At 47.9% G+C, this 18,234-nt stretch overlaps 1 protein-coding gene across 3 annotated transcripts in view; it reads right to left on the bottom strand.

Moving 5' to 3' along the window:
- SORT1 (sortilin 1) overlaps nt 1-18,234 on the bottom strand; it is a 226,828-nt gene that overhangs the window by 65,842 nt on the left and 142,752 nt on the right. For all 3 annotated transcript variants that reach the window (XM_069633008.1, XM_069633006.1, XM_069633007.1), the window contains exons 14-16: nt 12,555-12,745; nt 11,904-12,093; nt 7,487-7,603 (exon numbers count right to left, since the gene is read on the bottom strand). In XM_069633008.1, coding sequence (XP_069489109.1) covers nt 7,487-7,603; nt 11,904-12,093; nt 12,555-12,745 — 498 coding nt within the window. The remainder of the gene's footprint in view (nt 1-7,486; nt 7,604-11,903; nt 12,094-12,554; nt 12,746-18,234) is intronic.

Here is an 18,234-nt window from a genome sequence, read left to right as displayed (position 1 = left end):
GAAAGGGCTGAGGTGATTATGAAAACCTAGTGTCAAATACAGTGAAAGAGATGCAACAGTTTTTGGGGCTATGCAACTATGTTAGAGCCTGGGTGTTTGATTACAGTACATTCACAAGACCACTTTAGCAAGCTTTGAAGAAAGCGCAAGTGGATAAAGTAAAATTAGAATGGACTGAGGAAATGGAGGAAGGGATTGAAGAGCTAAAAAAAGCAATTTGTATAGCCCCTGTTATAGGAATTCCCAATTATGCTGAGGAATTTCATTTGTTTTCACACACGAATGGCACAGTCATGACATCCATGCTTACGCAGAGAACTACATTGGGGTACAAGTCTTTAGCATATTACAGTGGGATTTTAGACCCAGTTATGAGAGGACACTTGCCTTGTGAACAGTCATTGGCAGCTGCTGTGTTCGCAATTGAGAAGTCTACAAGTATTAAGGGCTGCTCTGACCCTTTCGTGGGGCATGCTCTATTGCTTCAGCTCATGAGTTGATCATTTTGAACCCAACGAGTAAGATTGTAAAATGTAAAATTGGGAATCCTGCCACGTTTATAGCTGAGCCAATAGTAGAAGGCGATCATGTGCATGACTGCCAATTGTGTTGAATTTTATGACAAACCCCGTGTGAAGTAGTATTGGGTGGGGCAGGATATAAGATTAAATTGACTTTGAAGAAGGATGGCTATACTGCCGGCCCTTAGCTTTATATGCCCTTTATAATCAGCCAAGATCAGACCTTAACCTCACCCTTCACAAACTAGTGACAGGGCGGCAAATGAGAACGCCCCGTAAACCTCCATCCTGGAGAGGTGAAGTGGTGCCCAGAATGTAGCTAAAACGTTTGGTGATGAATTGCATGACTATTTGACATGTATGACCTCTAGCAATATGACAATTCAACAACCAACCCAGAGCAATTATTATCGGCACTTAAGTTATATGTTGGAGACCTAGTGCTCATCAAGAACTTCACCCAAAAGTAGCATTAGCCACATTTTAATGGCCCCTTTTGCGTTGAAGATAACCCCTTCAGCTGTGAAGGCCCAAGGAAGATGAGCTTGGCGTCACTTGGGAGATGTAAAAGCCTATATAAAAAGGTGAGTACACCCTCCCACCGTTGCAAATCCAGAAGCAAGGCAAGAAGAAGAATTTCAGCGTGTGCAGACCCGATCAATGACCAAGGACGATAAAGCAACGACCAGTGAATGAAACAGATTTAGCTTGGACTAGAAGTCGAAGGATACTCCTCATAGCTATTTTAGAAGGAGTACAAAGACTTGCTGAGAATTTTAGTAGGCAACAAATGAACTTTAGAAACAAATTGACGAATAAAGGTTAAGCCTAAACGTCAGTTCTGGATCAGAAATTTGAAACTAGATCAGTATCCAGATTAATTTTGTGGTGCATACCCGTTCTAAGCAGTTAAACATATGGTACCGACAGTGATGTGCATCGGCTTGTGCTTGCTGTTTTTATACTTATACTTCAAGCTTATTCTGCTCTTGTCAGAAGAGACGTTGATAGTCACACTTTTTTACAGGATCCTAAAAATGGCTGTGATTAGAAGGCTGCTCATTGCAATACTCTTAGCAAATTTCACAGTTGCCGGCGTAAAGAAATGTAATGATTGTATTAAAAATGAGAAATATAGAAGCCGGCACGGTTCTAGAGAATGAACAAGTGCAACAAGTACCAGGATGCCGCGAAAGGTGGATGCCGACTTTTTTTTTGCATAATATATGCCTGTACGATTACTCCGTCTTTCTGTTCCTCACTTTTCACAGTCTCTATCACACCAGTACTTCCACTGAGGCAGAGGCAATTCTGGTTCTCCCCACTAGGAGAACTGCTTTTGATTAGCTTCATGAGTATTACACAACCTTTACATTTGGGAGACATAAGCGAAATGCAGAGGAAGATAATGAGGGGATAAATACCCATCTAGATAATGCAGCACACTTGGGTAGGAACATGTATCAGCGCATGAGAAAGGTGGGGAGAGAGAACAGCTAAGGAGAGTTGCTAGATCTGCGCTCTCATATCCTATGCCATGAATACAGTGCAAACTTTCATCTCCGTAGAAGTTCCAGAACACAATTATAGGTGTCCCGTTCATCTTGCAGCATGTTTGACCACAGGCCAATTCCAGGGAAGTTGGGCTACTTTACGCTGGAGATTGAAATGGTCGTTTCTGTTCCAGGATTGTTACATCAAGACTTCACAGATGTAAAAAGAACCTGGATGGGAGAGCAAGATGCTTGTGTATCCAGCAGAAGGACAGGAAGAGGTGGTCATGAAAGACATGAAGAGAATGGATTGCACTGACATAACAGAAATAGCTGGATCGCCTGGATGTTGGGAACAAACTCAAGTCTTAGTCTATGGACGAGTGAATTCCAAGAAGGGATGGGAAGGAAGACTGATGTCCTGTGCAGCTCATCCCCTGAAGTCAGAATATGCACAATAGGTACAGAGAGTAAATGATGGGCGTTTGAAGTCATGGGCTAAGCATGCCAAACTGCTGACATGGGTAGAAGATGAATCCGGTCCAATGTTTGCGACTCCATTGGCAAACGCAACACTGTGCTTCCGAAGAGAAGGAAAGGAACATGTGGGAGATAGGCTGCAAAAAACAGTTGACGTTTCCAGAATGGGAGCAGGGACAGCCGTCCTGATGTATAGATATTGGGCTTGAGGGCCTAGGGCCTACATGAAGCTGCCCAAGGATTGGGGAGGAACATGCTCTTTGGTGATCATCCATGTTCCAGCATTAGTGATTCCTCAGAGTGACCTGAACATTGCAGATTTTCCCAAAGTAGATGCCCAATTTAGAAAAAGAAGATTGCTTGAATTTCTCCATCGAACCAGAAGAGGGAATTACTTCTGAGCCAAGTCAATAGAAGCATATGATGCCATTCCTTACGAGCAGGGGTTGTTCAGCAAGACTGCTTCAGCAATTCCGACTTTTTTCATGCCTGGGATCCAGATAATGGCCAATGCCAAATGGTTGCAGATTACGAGATGGGAACTTCTGCCGACAATCGTCAGACAATTACCACCATAAAGGGATTCAATGCCATCAAGGAGGAACTGAGGGCCATACGACTGATGACCCTACAGAACAGATATGTCCTCAACATGATCACACCGATGAAAATCGGGCCCTCGTGTTTCCTACTCATACCTTCTGACGGTGGCGAGAATGGGACCTCGACAGAGGCCATAACGCTGCTGACGAACCTGCATAACAAGATGCAAGTCGAGACAGAGGAGAGAGGACAGTTGGGTTGCTTCCATATTCTCAGGGATTCCGCAGTGGATGGCCAACATTTTCAAGATACTTGGAGGAATATTGGTGATGGTGATATTTTAGGTTCTGCGAGATCAGGATAATAATTGCCCAATGCAAAAAGACAGCAAAGAAGGCAGTAGGAATGAAGATTATGATCTATTTTGAATCAGGGTTTGGACCCAAGGAAATGACTGATGAAGATGTTATATAATACATAGAAGCCAGCATCGTAGCACCTGAAGGAACGAAGTTCCTGTATCCAAAGAATTATAAGGGCGATGGGTCTATTGAATCCGAATGGACAGTGAAAATACATGACCTGAGGCGTGGATGAATGTTAAAATCAGCCAGCACCCTGATGGGGTGATGAAGATCTGGACTCCGAAAAAGAACTTCAAGAGAAAATATCAAGATGTAGAGACCATTGAAGAGGTGGTCGATGACTCGACCAGAGGGGGGAATGTAGAGGAGCAGCTGAATGCCTCTGCAGGAAGGAAGTCCCACCCCTGTACCTCAATGTTGGAAGCCTGAGATTGTGCCAGGCTTGACACCAGCAGTTGAGACCATACCACTGCGGATATTCGAAAGAAAGTACCAACTAAGACAACCCTATCGAATGTATTCCCGAAGAGATCACAATCTGAGGGAGGAACTCCCTGAAGGAATACGAAAAGGAGCAAAAAGAGAAACTAGTGACATCACAAGAGAGATGCGCAACACCCCGAGAATACTGGCTGAAGAGAACGCATGGATCTTGTAGAAACTGATGACAAAGTTAAGAATCAAGTATAGTTTCATATGTGAAAAGAAGATTGCATGTGTGCAACGCACTGCAGAAAATGCAAGCCTTTCAATAATTGTACAGATGCTGTCACGCAAGTAGACTAAGCGATCATAGAAGCTGTTTATAAGTAGCGAATAGACTTCAGGTGAAGCCGCCATTGTATAGAAACTGGACATCGCCGTCATTTATTTAGTAAGCCCGGACCCATGGAGAGGAAGGCCGAGAACTGTGTTGCAGCAATAATAAGATGAGATTGTGGACACGAATGGCAAAGCTGTTTGGCCTGGTGTCAAAGCTGAAGCTACCAAGACTGGTTATCTATTCTTGAAGGCAGTGAACCAGAGAAGCTGAATCATCCCTTGTTAAGGTGCAAAGAAAGAACACCAAGCGTGGCAATTTTTCTTCTTTTAAGACATTTAAATACTGCAAAATGGACCAAATCATGGTCTCCAGTCACGTGAACCAAGGATGAATATAGAGTTGCACGTGGTGAACCCGTAGGCCCTTTAAGCGAGGTAGCGTTCTATGGGATGGATGGGGGTGCAGATTTTACTCTTACACCAATAATAAGACAGACTCAGGAAGTAACTCTTATTTGCAATGGTCTAAAACAGGGACTACAACGGACGTTCGCTCAAGTCTTTCCAACTTACTCTCAAAGAATTTAATTTAAAAAATGACATTTAAATAGCAAAAAATCTTCATTGCCGACGTCATACTACGTGGCAAAATAAGAAAACCTACGTGAGATTATGATTGGTCTATGGGGAACATCTAGGTATACTTTCTATGGTTGACAGGATTGCGATTGGGTCTCTAAGGTAAGGTGGACAGCTATGCCCACCACTAGTGCAAGTTTTGCCGTCATGAAATACACGACGTTTCATTGGCTTTCAAACTTTAGGCCTCTCTACTATGTGGCCTTCTACGATTGGTTGGAACGCTTGTACCCTTCTGGAATATTCCTCTCGCTAGCAGCACGCAAGCTGGTACCCCAGTTGCTGGAGGGTTGGACTTGATCATACCGCCCCACCCAATTAGCCCATCATCCATCACTCCTGCCGTCTGCCATTTGAATTGTCTTTGAACTCAGGCTTACAAAGTATCACTACTCCTGAGAATAAAAAGGGAGTGCAAGCATGGTCTTCTCTTCAAGTCTCAGTGTAGCTTGCCCAAAGTCTATTTTCATCTTGACCAAGATTGAGCTCTTTCTTTCGTATTTAACACTTTTAAATGCATAAAACCGGGCACTTCTAGTGTTTTTCCATTACACCTCAATAGGAGCTCACCTTGCTTCTCACGTTCATGGTTTTTTCTGAAGTAGATAACCAGTTTCTTGGCTGCCCCAACCCTTGACACCGGGCCAGACAACCGCTCTCAAATCTTAGCTCGTTGTCAGCTGTTTTCTTCTACAGCACCACACTTTCAGCCCTTCGGTTCATGTGGTCCTAGTTTGCTAAACATGCCATGGAATGAATATATACATATTATATTTTGGCGGTATCGCCTGAGTCTCTTCACTACGTATAGCCAGCCTTATGATTAGTCTACTTGCGTTTCAGCATGTGCACAATTATAAAACGGTTTGCATTTTCTTCAGTGCTCTCCGCACGTGCAAGCTTCATTCTGCACATGAAATGTTGTTCAATTCTTCACTTCGTCAGATTCTATAAGGTCTCTATACTCTTCATTGGCATCTCCTCTGGGTGCGTAATTTCTGCTTCATGCGGCGTCACCAGTCTTCTCTTTTTCGTTAATCTTCAAACTTCTTCTGGAACCTCCTTTAAAAGACTGTCATTTAAAAGACTCATTTTTCTGCAGGTACATCATATAGGGTTTTCTCAATGGATACCTTGTTTCGAGGATTCTTTGTGGTACAGGGACAATTACTGGCGTCATGCATGTTGCAATTTCTGATTTCCAACATACAGGCAAAATAGGGGCGGGGCTTCAAATAGAGGCATTTGGCTCCACCTCTACAGTGGAGTTCTAGATCAACGATAGGGCGTGTTCGCCCTACCTTATATTCCCAAAGACAAGACTACTCTGCAAGGCCAAGTTCAAAGACAATCTTTATGGCAGAAGGCAGAAGGCATGGGTGACGAGAGATGATGGCCTAATTGGGTGGGGAGGTCCACCTCCTGGCACCTGGGTCTGAGCTTACGTGCTGCTAAGTGAACTGAATGTTCCAGACATGGCATTAGTGTGCCAACAAATTATAGAGGGCCGTATAACGAAGGGCCCAATAGTTTGAGAGCCAATGATATACTGCATACTTAATGTTGAAGATGACATGTTTTAGAGGTAGGCATAAGTTGTCCACCTGCAGTAGATATCCAATCACAATCCCATCCCCTTATAGAAACTATCACAGCCCCTCATAGGTTTTTCTTATTTGCCACGTATTAGGACGTCACTTCTGACGTATTTCTCATACAAGGCTGTTTTTATGTATAATGCACGGAGAACAAGCGAACGTCAATTGTAACTCCCCGTTTTAGATAATTGTTAATAAGACAGCAACCTTTGCCATCTTCATAAATTTGTTCGATTATTTGGTATTGGAGTCATTCTGCATCCCCATCCATTGCGTGCACGTTATCCAAAGGGCCTTACACTCAACTTGTTCACCAAACACCCAGTCATCAGTCCCCAGACACCATCAATAAGGCGAAATGCCTGGCTCTCCACTAGTGTCGGGAAGTGCAGAGTGAGATCAAAGTGCAGACTTTGTCCGAACATCCAGCAGAAGACGCTGCAATAAAGGGTTTGGGAAGCATTAAGTGAACCTTACTTGGTACAAAATGTGCATGAAGTGAGGAGCAGTGACAACATACGCAAGTCCTCACTACCACCAACACCAACGGGTTAGGAGGGACTGAGTTCCCTGCTTGAGTCAGACACATTTTGCTTCTAGATTGCAGTGAAGGTTTGGTGCCGAGGAGATAACAGCCAAACCTTGGTCTGGGGACACTGCACAACTAAGGAATCTACTACAAGGTGCACAAAGGGACAAAGGTCATCTCTTTTAAAGAGAACAGAGGAGCCTGGCACATGCGATCTAACAGTGAGCACTCATACGTGATCCCCAAAGAGACCCTGCTGACAGACCTCTTCATACAGCAGCATTTGACTGCCCAAGCACAAACAACCCTAAATGATGCCCCATTTCACAATAATCCCTCTGCCCCAACAGAACTTCTAACTGGAGGGCTGCAGGCTAGCAAGAACATACCCAACATGGCTTATCAATTGCTTTAACGGGAATTTGGATTTTTTAAAAAATGGACCGTTTTAACTTTAAGCAGCACACAAATGGTGCAGAAGCAAGCCAAATTAAAGCGAAACAGCACAAAAGTCAACTAGGGCATCTTTCTAAAAAGTATAAAATCCGTCCATTACCCTTTTGTGATCAGAAGTTCCTCTTGGCCAAAGAGACAGAACTCCAAGTCATGACCCTTCAGCTCCGGCTGCTCAACGCACTGAGACTGGTTCTCCGCACGGAAATAGCCAAAATCACTGAAATGACAACGTGAAGAATGAATAAGTGGTACAGCTGCAGAGTATAAAGCACAATGGTCCATAGACACAGTCCGCCTGCGTGGATCGATCCAGATGAGACAGTGGCTGTACAGAGAAAACATGTAGCCGACTGGTCCGACAGAAGGGGAGTCAACAATCACACCAATGAGCTAGAGTAAACTTACCAAAGACGCTCATTTAGGAGGATAACCCATAGGTACCAAATTCAACACCCACAGCAGCGCTTAGTCGTTTCCACAGTTACTCACCACAGACTCTGTAAAGACAAATCTCCCCATCATGCTCAGCTCTTTACCCCCAGATTCCTTCTCCACACCACCGCCCCCATCCTCTGCTATGTTATGGTGCCTTCTTGGCATGCTACCATAAAAACAGCGCATTCCATTTGTCAGGTCCCCATAACCAGTCCGAGCAGGTCTTACCTGCTCTGGCCTTTAAGCATCTCACATGCAAGCCAGGCCGTACTAAAATCATAATTGTGCAGTGGTCATAGCATGTGTTCACCCACAATACTTCCCCTAGGATGCCCCTGCTAATCTGCTCATGTCGCCACCATAGAATTCAATGCCCCATCCCCTCTCCCCTGTGTCAAACTCAAGCAGTCTGCGTTTAATGTGCATCTCAAGCTCAACACTTCTCCTGGGGCACCACATACAGGCCAATAGACTTCATTCTACTTTTAAATGGCCAGGTGCAGCACTGCCAACAGGACAGCTGCCCTAAAAGAACTATTGAGTGGGCTAACTGGTGGTAGGTGTGAGGCAGGGATCTGCTCAGAAGATCAAAGACCACATGGGCACGCTACCATGTCCTAATCTTACCAGTATCAGGGCAAAGGTCCTGAATGGCGACGATGACATGAGCTCCCCTGATCTTTTAGCATGTCCTGAAGGATTCCGACTCTCTTCCCCCACGCCCCCCTCCCACCAAGAGTCCCTTTTATAGTCCACACCAAGGGTGCAGTGATGATTCCAATAGAATCATCACGGCTTCCCCGGCGGTAACCTCCCATGTGGCCAGGGGGGGGTGGGGTGGGGGTGGCAGCCGCTACTTGATCCTGACCCTGAGGGTGGCTATATGAAGGAGGATCACATGGTAGGAGGCAACCTCTGGAGAGAGGTCATGGTTTCATTGGTTGAGGCGTACTATTCTGCATTTGCCCATTAAGATGATCCTTGATACCCAATGCCCTAAAGCCCTATTGCCATGCATATACCCCATCAGAGAAACCTTTCCTCAAAGCCCTCTTAACCAAACTTCTATCCCGGGACAAAAGGGTAAAAGCTACAACACTCTTCCAGTTCTAATTATCATCCATGTAGAACTGTCATCATTTGGAAAGATTGCAAGTAATTTGCATCAGTCACCAACAATGGACTTCATCTCAAACAATTACCCAAATAATGGGAGCAGGAGGAAGAGGGGTGCAATACAGAGCGGAAAGAGCTTCAAGCTCAACGAGCATGCTAGTTTTCACAATGGACATGTGTGCAGGACATTTAAAGATCGAAAACTAATTGCATGAGACTGCTGCTGTTTGGAAGAAGTCTTACCTCTGCGAGGTAAGGTCCCTGGGAGCACACACCGTGTGGCGGAGCCAAGGGGCTCGCTAGCAAGGAGGCAGAGGTATACAGTCAAAATAACGAAACTATAATAACGAAAAATACTGTGTTTTTCAAAAATATATGTGGGAATGGGAAAGGGGATAAAAGGGTTGGGGGTGTCGCAGTAGGGTTTACAACAAAAAGAAACAAGAGGTTTGGGGGGAACCCGCCGCAAATTATTTTAAAAAATGATTTTTTTTTGGCCGTTATAATTTCATTAGTTATTTTTTCATTAGTTATAAAAACATGGAACCAGAGGCAGAGAAACACTGCGCGAGCAGACATGCCAGGAGCAGAGGAAAGATTCCTGGGCGTTCGGCTTTCTGATAAAGCAGCGCTTCACTTAGCGGGACCTGAAGGAAGGCAGGCGTGCCGACGGGAAACTGCGACAGGTACAACGTGGAAGCAGTCCAGAGTGGAAAGCGGGCGGCAAAGCTTTGCCGCGTAAGTGCTAACGGGACCGAAGATCCCACACAGAGCTGTTGAGTCAACCCAAGCAAAGTGGGGACCCTGGGCCGTTTCGGCAACCATACCAAATACCATCTGTAGACTTTAAAGCCACAGATAAAAAAAGATATTTGCAAGCCAGAAAGGAATATTGCAAATAGGAGCCATACATGAGAGCATGTTGAAACAACCAGATATAAAAAACCAAAGAAGATATATGCAATTGTGGAATTAAAAGAGGAATGGTTTACTTCTGAAAGTGAGAAGATCTGGCAGGCAAGTAAACCAGGCAGCTAGCTACAAGTGCATGATAAGTCCTAGCATGGGAGTGTACCAGGGAGTCACAGGAGGTCCGGGCAGGAGCGGGTACCAGGGAGTCACAGGAGGTCCGGACAGGAGAGGGTACCAGGGAGTCACAAGAGGTCCTGGCAGGAGATTATACCAGGCTGTTGTAAATCTGCACAAATTCCCAAAAAATTACTTTGTTAAATCAAAGAAGGAACTTTTGAAAGAAGGCACTACAAGGCTAAGACGATTTGTGACAAAAAGTGATTGCTGTGAGCTAACACAGACACAAATAATTGCTACACCAAGAATCATTGGCATAGTGTTGAAGAATTCAAATATTATAAACCAAGAAACTGTTACAACAATGGTGTTAACAAAGAATCCAGGGGAGGGGAATAAACCTCTGGAACCGGGGCTTGCTACTCATGGTGAATTTGTGTGTTTAAAGGATGAATTAATCTGAGACCAAATCCATGGGAAGGGAATCGCCCTCTGGAAACAAGGTTCTTTTACCTTGGAGAATTCATTTTGGAGAGGTTCTAATTTTCCTTTATGAATTCTGCAATCATGTTAAAAACGTTTCCCTTTTCACCTTCTAGTTTGATTTGTATTGCAAGGTCAGGATAGAACGTTTGGACACAGGGACAGCTTTGATTGCGATATCCTGACACTGACAGAGCCTCAGTTTTTGGTTTTAGGTAGGGAACTTCCTCTTCGAGCAGGGTCAGAGGCAAATTTTCCTACACGTTTTATGCAAAAAAAAAATAAAAAAAAAAATACATCTTTAACAAAAACTGCACAACTTTGTGTCCTGCTTCTCATGTCTGACTCCACAGACAGTGCAAATTCTGAAAAGAGCAATGAAAAAAAAAATGGTGACAATCATTGTGGCAATCTGCCCAGGATGACATGGGGTGAGGATCTGCAAACCCAAGCCTTATGTGACTGATGGAAACAGTGGCACTTTCACCCCTTGGAATGGTGGGACAAGCCTTGTTGGAAGCCGCCAGAAGCCCCTTGCTCCTAGAACTGGTCTTGCTGTGGACCTGTGACTGCTACTCGTCAGAGTGGTGGGAACACCAGTGGTGAGAAACCAGCAAAGCCAACACCTCCAACCACAAAAGAGCCTTTATCAAAGAAAGATTAATCTACGAGCCCTGGTACTTCAAGCTGGCCCACGCCCGCCCACCCATGAAACTTGCATCGCTGGGCCAGCGTCTGCCCCACCTACTAGACCTGCAGTTCTACATCCGGAGAGCGTTCTGTGCCCCAGGAACAGAGCGTCTGCAGGCAAGCATTCTGCTTTTGCTTAACTGGAGACTCACAGCACGCTCATCGATGCTTAGCTAGAGTGCTGCCCATTACATTGCGGTCTTGAACACGAAACCACATGGGAACTCCCCTAATCCCTACCACCGCTCCAGAGAGGTAGGCAGTGAATGCTGTGCCCGAGGGGATCTCCCCTAATCCCTACCACTGCTCCAGAGGTAGGCAGTGAATGCTGTGCCCAGCGGAAACTACCCTAATCCCTACCTCCGCTCCTGAGAGGTAGGCAATGAATGCTCTGCCCGCCATGTTCACCAGCATGAGAGTCGGGTAGACTGGGAGAAACCCTGCTGCCTCACTTTGGGAGGACCCATCTCATACCTTGAAGGCAAGGTCAGAGGGGAATCTCCCAAATAGTCAGCAGTGTGAAGGGACAGGTACATGCAGTGACACTACGCATACATGCCAACAGGTGGGCCAGCCAGGCCCCATCTTTTCATGCAACAGTAAGGGGGTGAGAACAGGGAGATGGGTGTGCAGAAAAGAAAGGGGGCTATAGTGAAAAGCTAAAAGGCCTGCTTTGCCCAACAGGGCAGGTACACTACACAAGCTGTGATGGGCCAGACTGAGCGTATCACGTGGCACTTGTGATTCAGTTCCCCGGCGCGTACCAGAGGTAGTCTTCCAGGCTGCAGACGCACGCAGATGGGTTTGTGGAAACCGTGTAGTCCCGGCCGTTCTGGCAGTAAGCGGATTTCTGGAGCCGCAGGTATCGCTCCTTGTAGCCCAGCACACAGCCATCCGACGGGTCTTCGGGGTCACTCGAGTGAGCCAGCCATGGCATGTAGTCTTGATCAGCACCTGTCGGGCAAGAGGCACAATCAGATCTCCACCACACGCCGCATGTACTCTCACACACGCTCAACAACAGAGCCCAGCCTCAGCTACTAAGTGATGGCATGCACATGGCAGCCATGAGCATGCACCAAAAGGAACGTGCAGCAGACAGACCTCGGCATTCACCATCTGCTATTATTCAGAATCGAGCAGTGGAACAACAAACAAACCACACCCCCACTAACAAGTTGAGAGAGGGGGGTGTCGGGGGGGGCGGGTCGGGGGGGGGGGGGGGGGGGGAGTAGTGGTGGCTCGCGCCAACACTGGGAGTCTGGATTATGACTATGGAGATTTTGTACTACCTGGGTGGAGCGGATGAGGTCGGTGCCCTTACAGAGCCATAAATGAGATTCATGGGAAACGCACAGTTTAAGCTCAGGATAAAGTTGCCTCTCCCACAATGGAAGAAAAGAGGAGAGACTCACAGGGCCTGGTGACAAGGTCTTTGAAGTCAATGGTATAGGACACCCACTGGCGTGTGAAGTAGCTTTCACGGTAGCCCCAGACACTGACAATCATGGCTTTGGCTCCCGGCTCTGTTGCCAGGCCTGTGAAGTAGATGGATTCCGTGGAGAACGTATAGTTAGACCAACACTGGCCCTCATCTGTAGAGAACCTAAGAACGAGAACAAATCACACCATCATCATTACGATTAGTGACTGCACAGACAAATTCCACAACCAGACACTGAGCCAAGGTCTTCCGCAGTTCCATTCCCCCACACCTCAGTAACTGCTGTCCAAACCCCACACGCTAATGAGCACTTTGCCATCAAAACCTGCTACATCATCCAAGCCACTGAAGGCATGCTAAACCGATTCTCTTGCCTGTCTGCCCCCATCTTGCTAGCCTAGCCCACTGTGACAAATCAATTTCTGTAGCACCAGTGGCCAGGGATCAATATCGGTTTCTAAACCATCAATCAGCCCCCACACCTCTAGTACACCAGAAGGGATTCGAGCAGATTGGAATGCAAGTGAATTATAAGACGACCGTGTCCAATTTTGGTAACATGGTGGGAACGGCGGGCTTATCTCGGCAAGGTCGTGGATCGTTGGTTAGTTGCAACACAGCGAAAATACTATTACCCAATGATAAAAAGGGACTGTCCAGTCAACATTGTATTAAAATATCTACCTTATCATTAGTAAAACAGACTGTTCTAGCACACTTCAATTACAACCCACATTATAAAAGGAACACAGAGGACAGACAGTTTCACAAAGGCAAGGGATGCACTCTGGATATTGAGAGGAGGGTACTTGGTAAAGAAATCAGTCTTACTGTTCAAGGTTATTTGGTTTCAACACCAAAAGGGGCAAAGGGTCAGAAAAGGACCATGAGGGGGGTGTGGGGGGGGCAGAACCACAATGTGCTGAATAAGTTATTGGCGCTCAGAGTCGAGGCAGTTCCAGAGCGCTTTGCAGCCCGTGAGACTGAGTTAGTGGTGGGAGGCAGCTGCGGGTACCAGGCTGTAGGCAGTTCAGCAAGCGAGGCTGGTCGGATGTCTGGAGGCTCTCTGGCACAGCGGCCCGGGGCCCAAGAATCGCTGTCTCTGTGCTTTTTGGCGGATCTGGAATGCTGGTCGAGGTGTCCTGGACAGCCCTGGCAACTGCGGCATGACAACAGTCAGCGGTGCAGCCGGATGCGGTTCGAGGACTCAACTGTCTTGAAATTGTCCTTGAAAAGATCGATGCTGGATGATACTTGTGTGGCAGTCCTTGCTTCTTCGCAGGGCTTGTGTTCTTTCAAGGCGGACGGCCCAAAGCATAGGAGGGTGTTAGCAGGCAAACAGCCTTGTCCTCTGTCCAGAGACTCTCTGGCACCTCCCCACCTAGGAAACTTGCTGTCAGAACCTAGCAGGGCACGCTGTGCGCTAGCTCGGTACCTGTTCTGGAGCTGCTGGATGGGTTCTCTGAGTCTGGTATCTCCCTCTGTTCCCTGGGAGATCTTTAGGGGAGGGATCTTGCTTCCCTCTCGGAACTCCCTTCCCTTCCTTCACTGGAGGAAGATGTAAGGTAGACTGTACCTTCAGCTCGGGTCGAAAGAACAAGTTACTCTTACCTGGTAACGTTCTTTCGATGGGATGGTCCGACGACATATTCCATATCTATGACAGTAATCACCACAGCTGTGCTGCTTCGGAAAGTCTTTCGGCGTCTTCGTCGATGAGCCGCCGTTGAGGACCTCCTCCGACGTCACTGGATGTTATAAGTAGGATGCACGACGCCTGTAGCCTCAGTTGTAGTTTTTTCCCAGAACATGTGGCACCAGTCTTCTGCCAGTCTGACCACACAAAGCCTTGCGGAAACGTAAGCTGCAATCGCTTAAGAAATTCTGTAGCGGGGAAGGCAAGGAGGGAGCGATATGGAATACGTTGTCGGACCATCCCATCGAAAGAACGTTACCAGGTAAGCGTAACTTGTTCTTCGAGGGGATGGAGTCCTCCGACGTATTCCATATCTATGACAGACTCCCAAAGCAGTACCAATGCAAGGAGGTGGGAAAAGAATTTAGAAAACAGAAATTTAGAATGCCCAATCAAATTGCGGAGTAGAGGACCGCCTGCCAAAGGCCAAATCCTGCCCCCGGATGGAACAGAGGGAGTAGTGAGGTACAAAAGTATGTACCGAAGCCCAGGTTGCTGCATCACAGATGTTACGAATAGGAGCACCCCTCTGTAGGGCAGTAGAGGCAGCCATACCCCTGGTAGAATGGGCCCGTAAACCGACGGGTGGGTCCTTACCCGCCAAGTACAGCCAAAATAATCCAGCGAGACTAAGTCTGTTTTCGTCACAGCTTGTCCCAAATGCTTTCCAGCGTAACCAATGAAGAGTTGATCGTCCACTCTGACCCGGGACATGCGTGAAATATAAAAGCTTAATGCTCTCCTAGGATCAAGCCTATGGAGCCTCTCCTCTTCCTTACCAGGATGTGGAGGAGGATAAAACGCCGGAAGAACAACCTTCTGGCCTAAATGAAATTCCGACACCACCTTCGGAAGAAAGGAAGGACTAACTCTAAGGACAACCCTGCATTATGAAACACAGTGAAGGGTGGCTTAACTGAAAGTGCCTGTAACTCACTCACTCAGCGAGCGGAAGTGACCGCAACCAAAAATACAGTTTTAAGAGTTTACAGGCTCAAACGGAGCACCCATCAGAAACATGAGAACAAGGTTCAAATCCCAACCGGGCACCTGGAAAGGTGACGGAGGGAACACATTAGTGAGCTCTTTCAGAAACTGAGAAATTAAAGGAATTTTAAAATAGGAACACTCTTCAGACGAGCGCTTAAATATGGACAGCGCCGCCAGGTAAACTTTAACAGTACCCACTTGCAGGCCCCTGTGGGCCAAAGAAAGCAAAAAAGAACTACAGGAATGTCACATGAAAAAGGATCCACATTCTTAACCCTGCACCAGTCGCAGAACTTATGGCAACGGTACAGGGACTTTGTTGCTGGGCCGTCTGGCCGAGAGCAACACCTCCATCACGTCTTCAGGGAGGTCCCAATCCTTATACCTCAACCTTTCAGAAGCCAAGTGTGAAGGTTGAGGGATCTGACTTCTGGATGGAGAACCTGCCGCCCCCCCCCCTCCCGTGAGAGCAGATCGTCTCAGTAGGGAAGACGACGTGGAGGGCAGATGGACAACTCGAGAAGGTCCGGGTACCACGTCCTCCGGGCTCACGCCGGAGCAATGAGGATCATCCGGGAACCGAACCTCCACAGTACTTGCGGGGTGACGGGGACTGGAGGAAACTAGTACAGCAGTGGGAATGACCACTCCACCACGAACGCGTCTCCTAAGGCTACTTTCGGAGGAAATTCCCTCGAGCAGAACCTTTCGCACTTCCGGTTGGCACTGGAGGTGAAGAGATCCACTTGAAGGCTCCCCCAAAGGGCGAAGATCTCCAGGAGAATCTCCTGAGCCAACTCTCACTCGTGAGAGATCGCGCTCTGCCTGCTCAGAGCGTCCGCCGTCTCATTTTCGTCTCCGGCCAGATGAACTGCCGAGATCGAAACTTCCTGCTGGATTGCCCAGAACCAGAGCTGCAGCGCCTCCCTGCACAGAGGAAGTGACCCTGCCACCCCCCATACACACTTTGTTGAGGTAGTGCATGGCCACCGTGTTGTCCGTCAGTATCAGGACATTCTTCCCTCGCAGAGTCGGCAGAAAAGCCTTCAGGGCTAGCCTAACGGCCCTCAGCTCCAACAGATTGATATGGAGTCTGGACTCCAACGGAGACCAACGACCGCTGACCGTTGGCATGAGCTCCCCATCCCGTGAGGGATGCGTCCGTCACGATCGTCACCTCCGGCCAGGGTAGCCAAAATGGAGCCCCCCTCATCAGATTGCCTTTGTCGGCCCACCACAGAAGGTCCTGGGCGACTAAGGACGGCACCTGAACAGGGTCCAACATCCTGCAGGAGGACTGAGACCACTGGAGCTTGAGTGCCCATTGCAAAGATCTCATCGCAACCTGGCCTCTGGCACCTGAAGAAAGCAGGATGCCATGAGGCCGAGCAATCTCAAGAACTCGAATGCTGGGAGACTCTGGGCAAGCTGAAACTTGTGCTAGCTGAAACCTGTGCACCATCTGCTAAATGTGATGAGCCCTCACCTGAGGAGGAAAACACTGCCCCAGGGACGTGTCGAGCACTGCTCCGATGTACTGGAGCCTCCGAGTTGGCGTCAAATGGGACTTCTTTAAGTTGAGGGAGAAGCCCAGCTTGTGGAGGGAGTGGCAGGTGACTGACAGATGATCCAGGACTTGCTCGGGAGAGCTCCCCCTGATCAACCAATCATCCAGGTAGGGGTAGACGTGAATCCCCTTTCCTGAGGTGCGCTGCCACCACTACCATGAGCTTGGTGAAGACCCTCGGGTCGGTGGTCAATCCGAACGGCAGGACCCGAAACTGAAAGTGCAAGTCGCCAACCACGAACCTCAGGTACTTCTTGTGCTTTGGATGTATCGGCACATGAAAATAAGCGTCCTTGAGGTCGAGAGACACCAACCAGTCCTGAAGTTGAAGGGCCTGGAGGACTTGAGAGTAACCATCTTGAACTTGTCCTTCCTGAGGAGTTTGTTCAAACCGCGCAAGTCCATGATGGGTCTCAATCCCCAGTCTTTCTTGGAAATCAAAAAATAAGGGGAATACCATCCCTTGTTCCTCTCCGCTACAGGTACCAGTTCTATGGCGCCTTTCTCCAGCAGGGACTGAATCTCCTGCGCAAGGAACGGATCCGGACTCTTCAAAGAGATTCCTTGGTGGATTGTCTTGAGGCCTCTGCTGGAAAGGAAGACAGTAGCCATGGGTTATGATCTCAAGAACCCACACATCTGAAATAATGGCGCCACACTCTGCAAGATGCTGCGCCAGCCTTCCCCCAACCGGCGAATCATGGGACATGGCCTCATGACTGAGCTGAAGCGGCGTTGCCTGAGGGCAAAGAGGCAACTGCCCGAGCGGCCTTGGCACCTCGAGTACCTTGTTTTCCATCTCTGGCACTCCTACAGTGGCCCCTTTGACTGGCAGATCCTCTCGCTTTACCAATGGATGAGTAATAACGAAAGGAACCTCCCCTCCATTGCTGTCCCCTAGGACGAAAAGGCGGAGGTTGTCGAACTTCAGCGCCCAGCAACTTCGCTGCAGCTTTTGAGGTCTGCAACCTCAAGGCTCTCGTCAGCCTTGCTGCCAAAAAGATGTTCCCCGTCAAAGGGCATGTTGAGGAGCCGGGCCTGCACATCAGGAGCAAACCCGACTTCCGCAACCACGCAAACCTGCATATCGCGGTGCTCGCCGCCATGGACCGGCTGACGCAATCCGCCATGTCCAAACCCGACTGAACGGCCTCACACATGGCATCCTTGCCATCCTGAACCATGGCAAGGAAACCATCCTGTTCGTCGCCTTCGGGAATATGTTCAGCCACTAAGGAAACAGTTCCACAGAGTGTGCACGTGAAACGTGACAAGGCACATACGGAGTTGGCCGCCTGAAGCGCCATACCCCCTGAAGAAAACACTTTCTTCGCCCAGCCATCAAAACGCTCGTCGTCCCCATCAGGAGGGATGGTAGGATACGACGCCTGCTTTGCC

The sequence above is a fragment of the Ambystoma mexicanum genome, chromosome 13 (assembly GCF_040938575.1).
Source record: "Ambystoma mexicanum isolate Mex_15411 chromosome 13, UKY_AmexF1_1, whole genome shotgun sequence".
NCBI classification, from domain to species: Eukaryota; Metazoa; Chordata; class Amphibia; order Caudata; family Ambystomatidae; genus Ambystoma; species Ambystoma mexicanum.
This window is presented reverse-complemented; position numbering and strand designations above follow the sequence as displayed.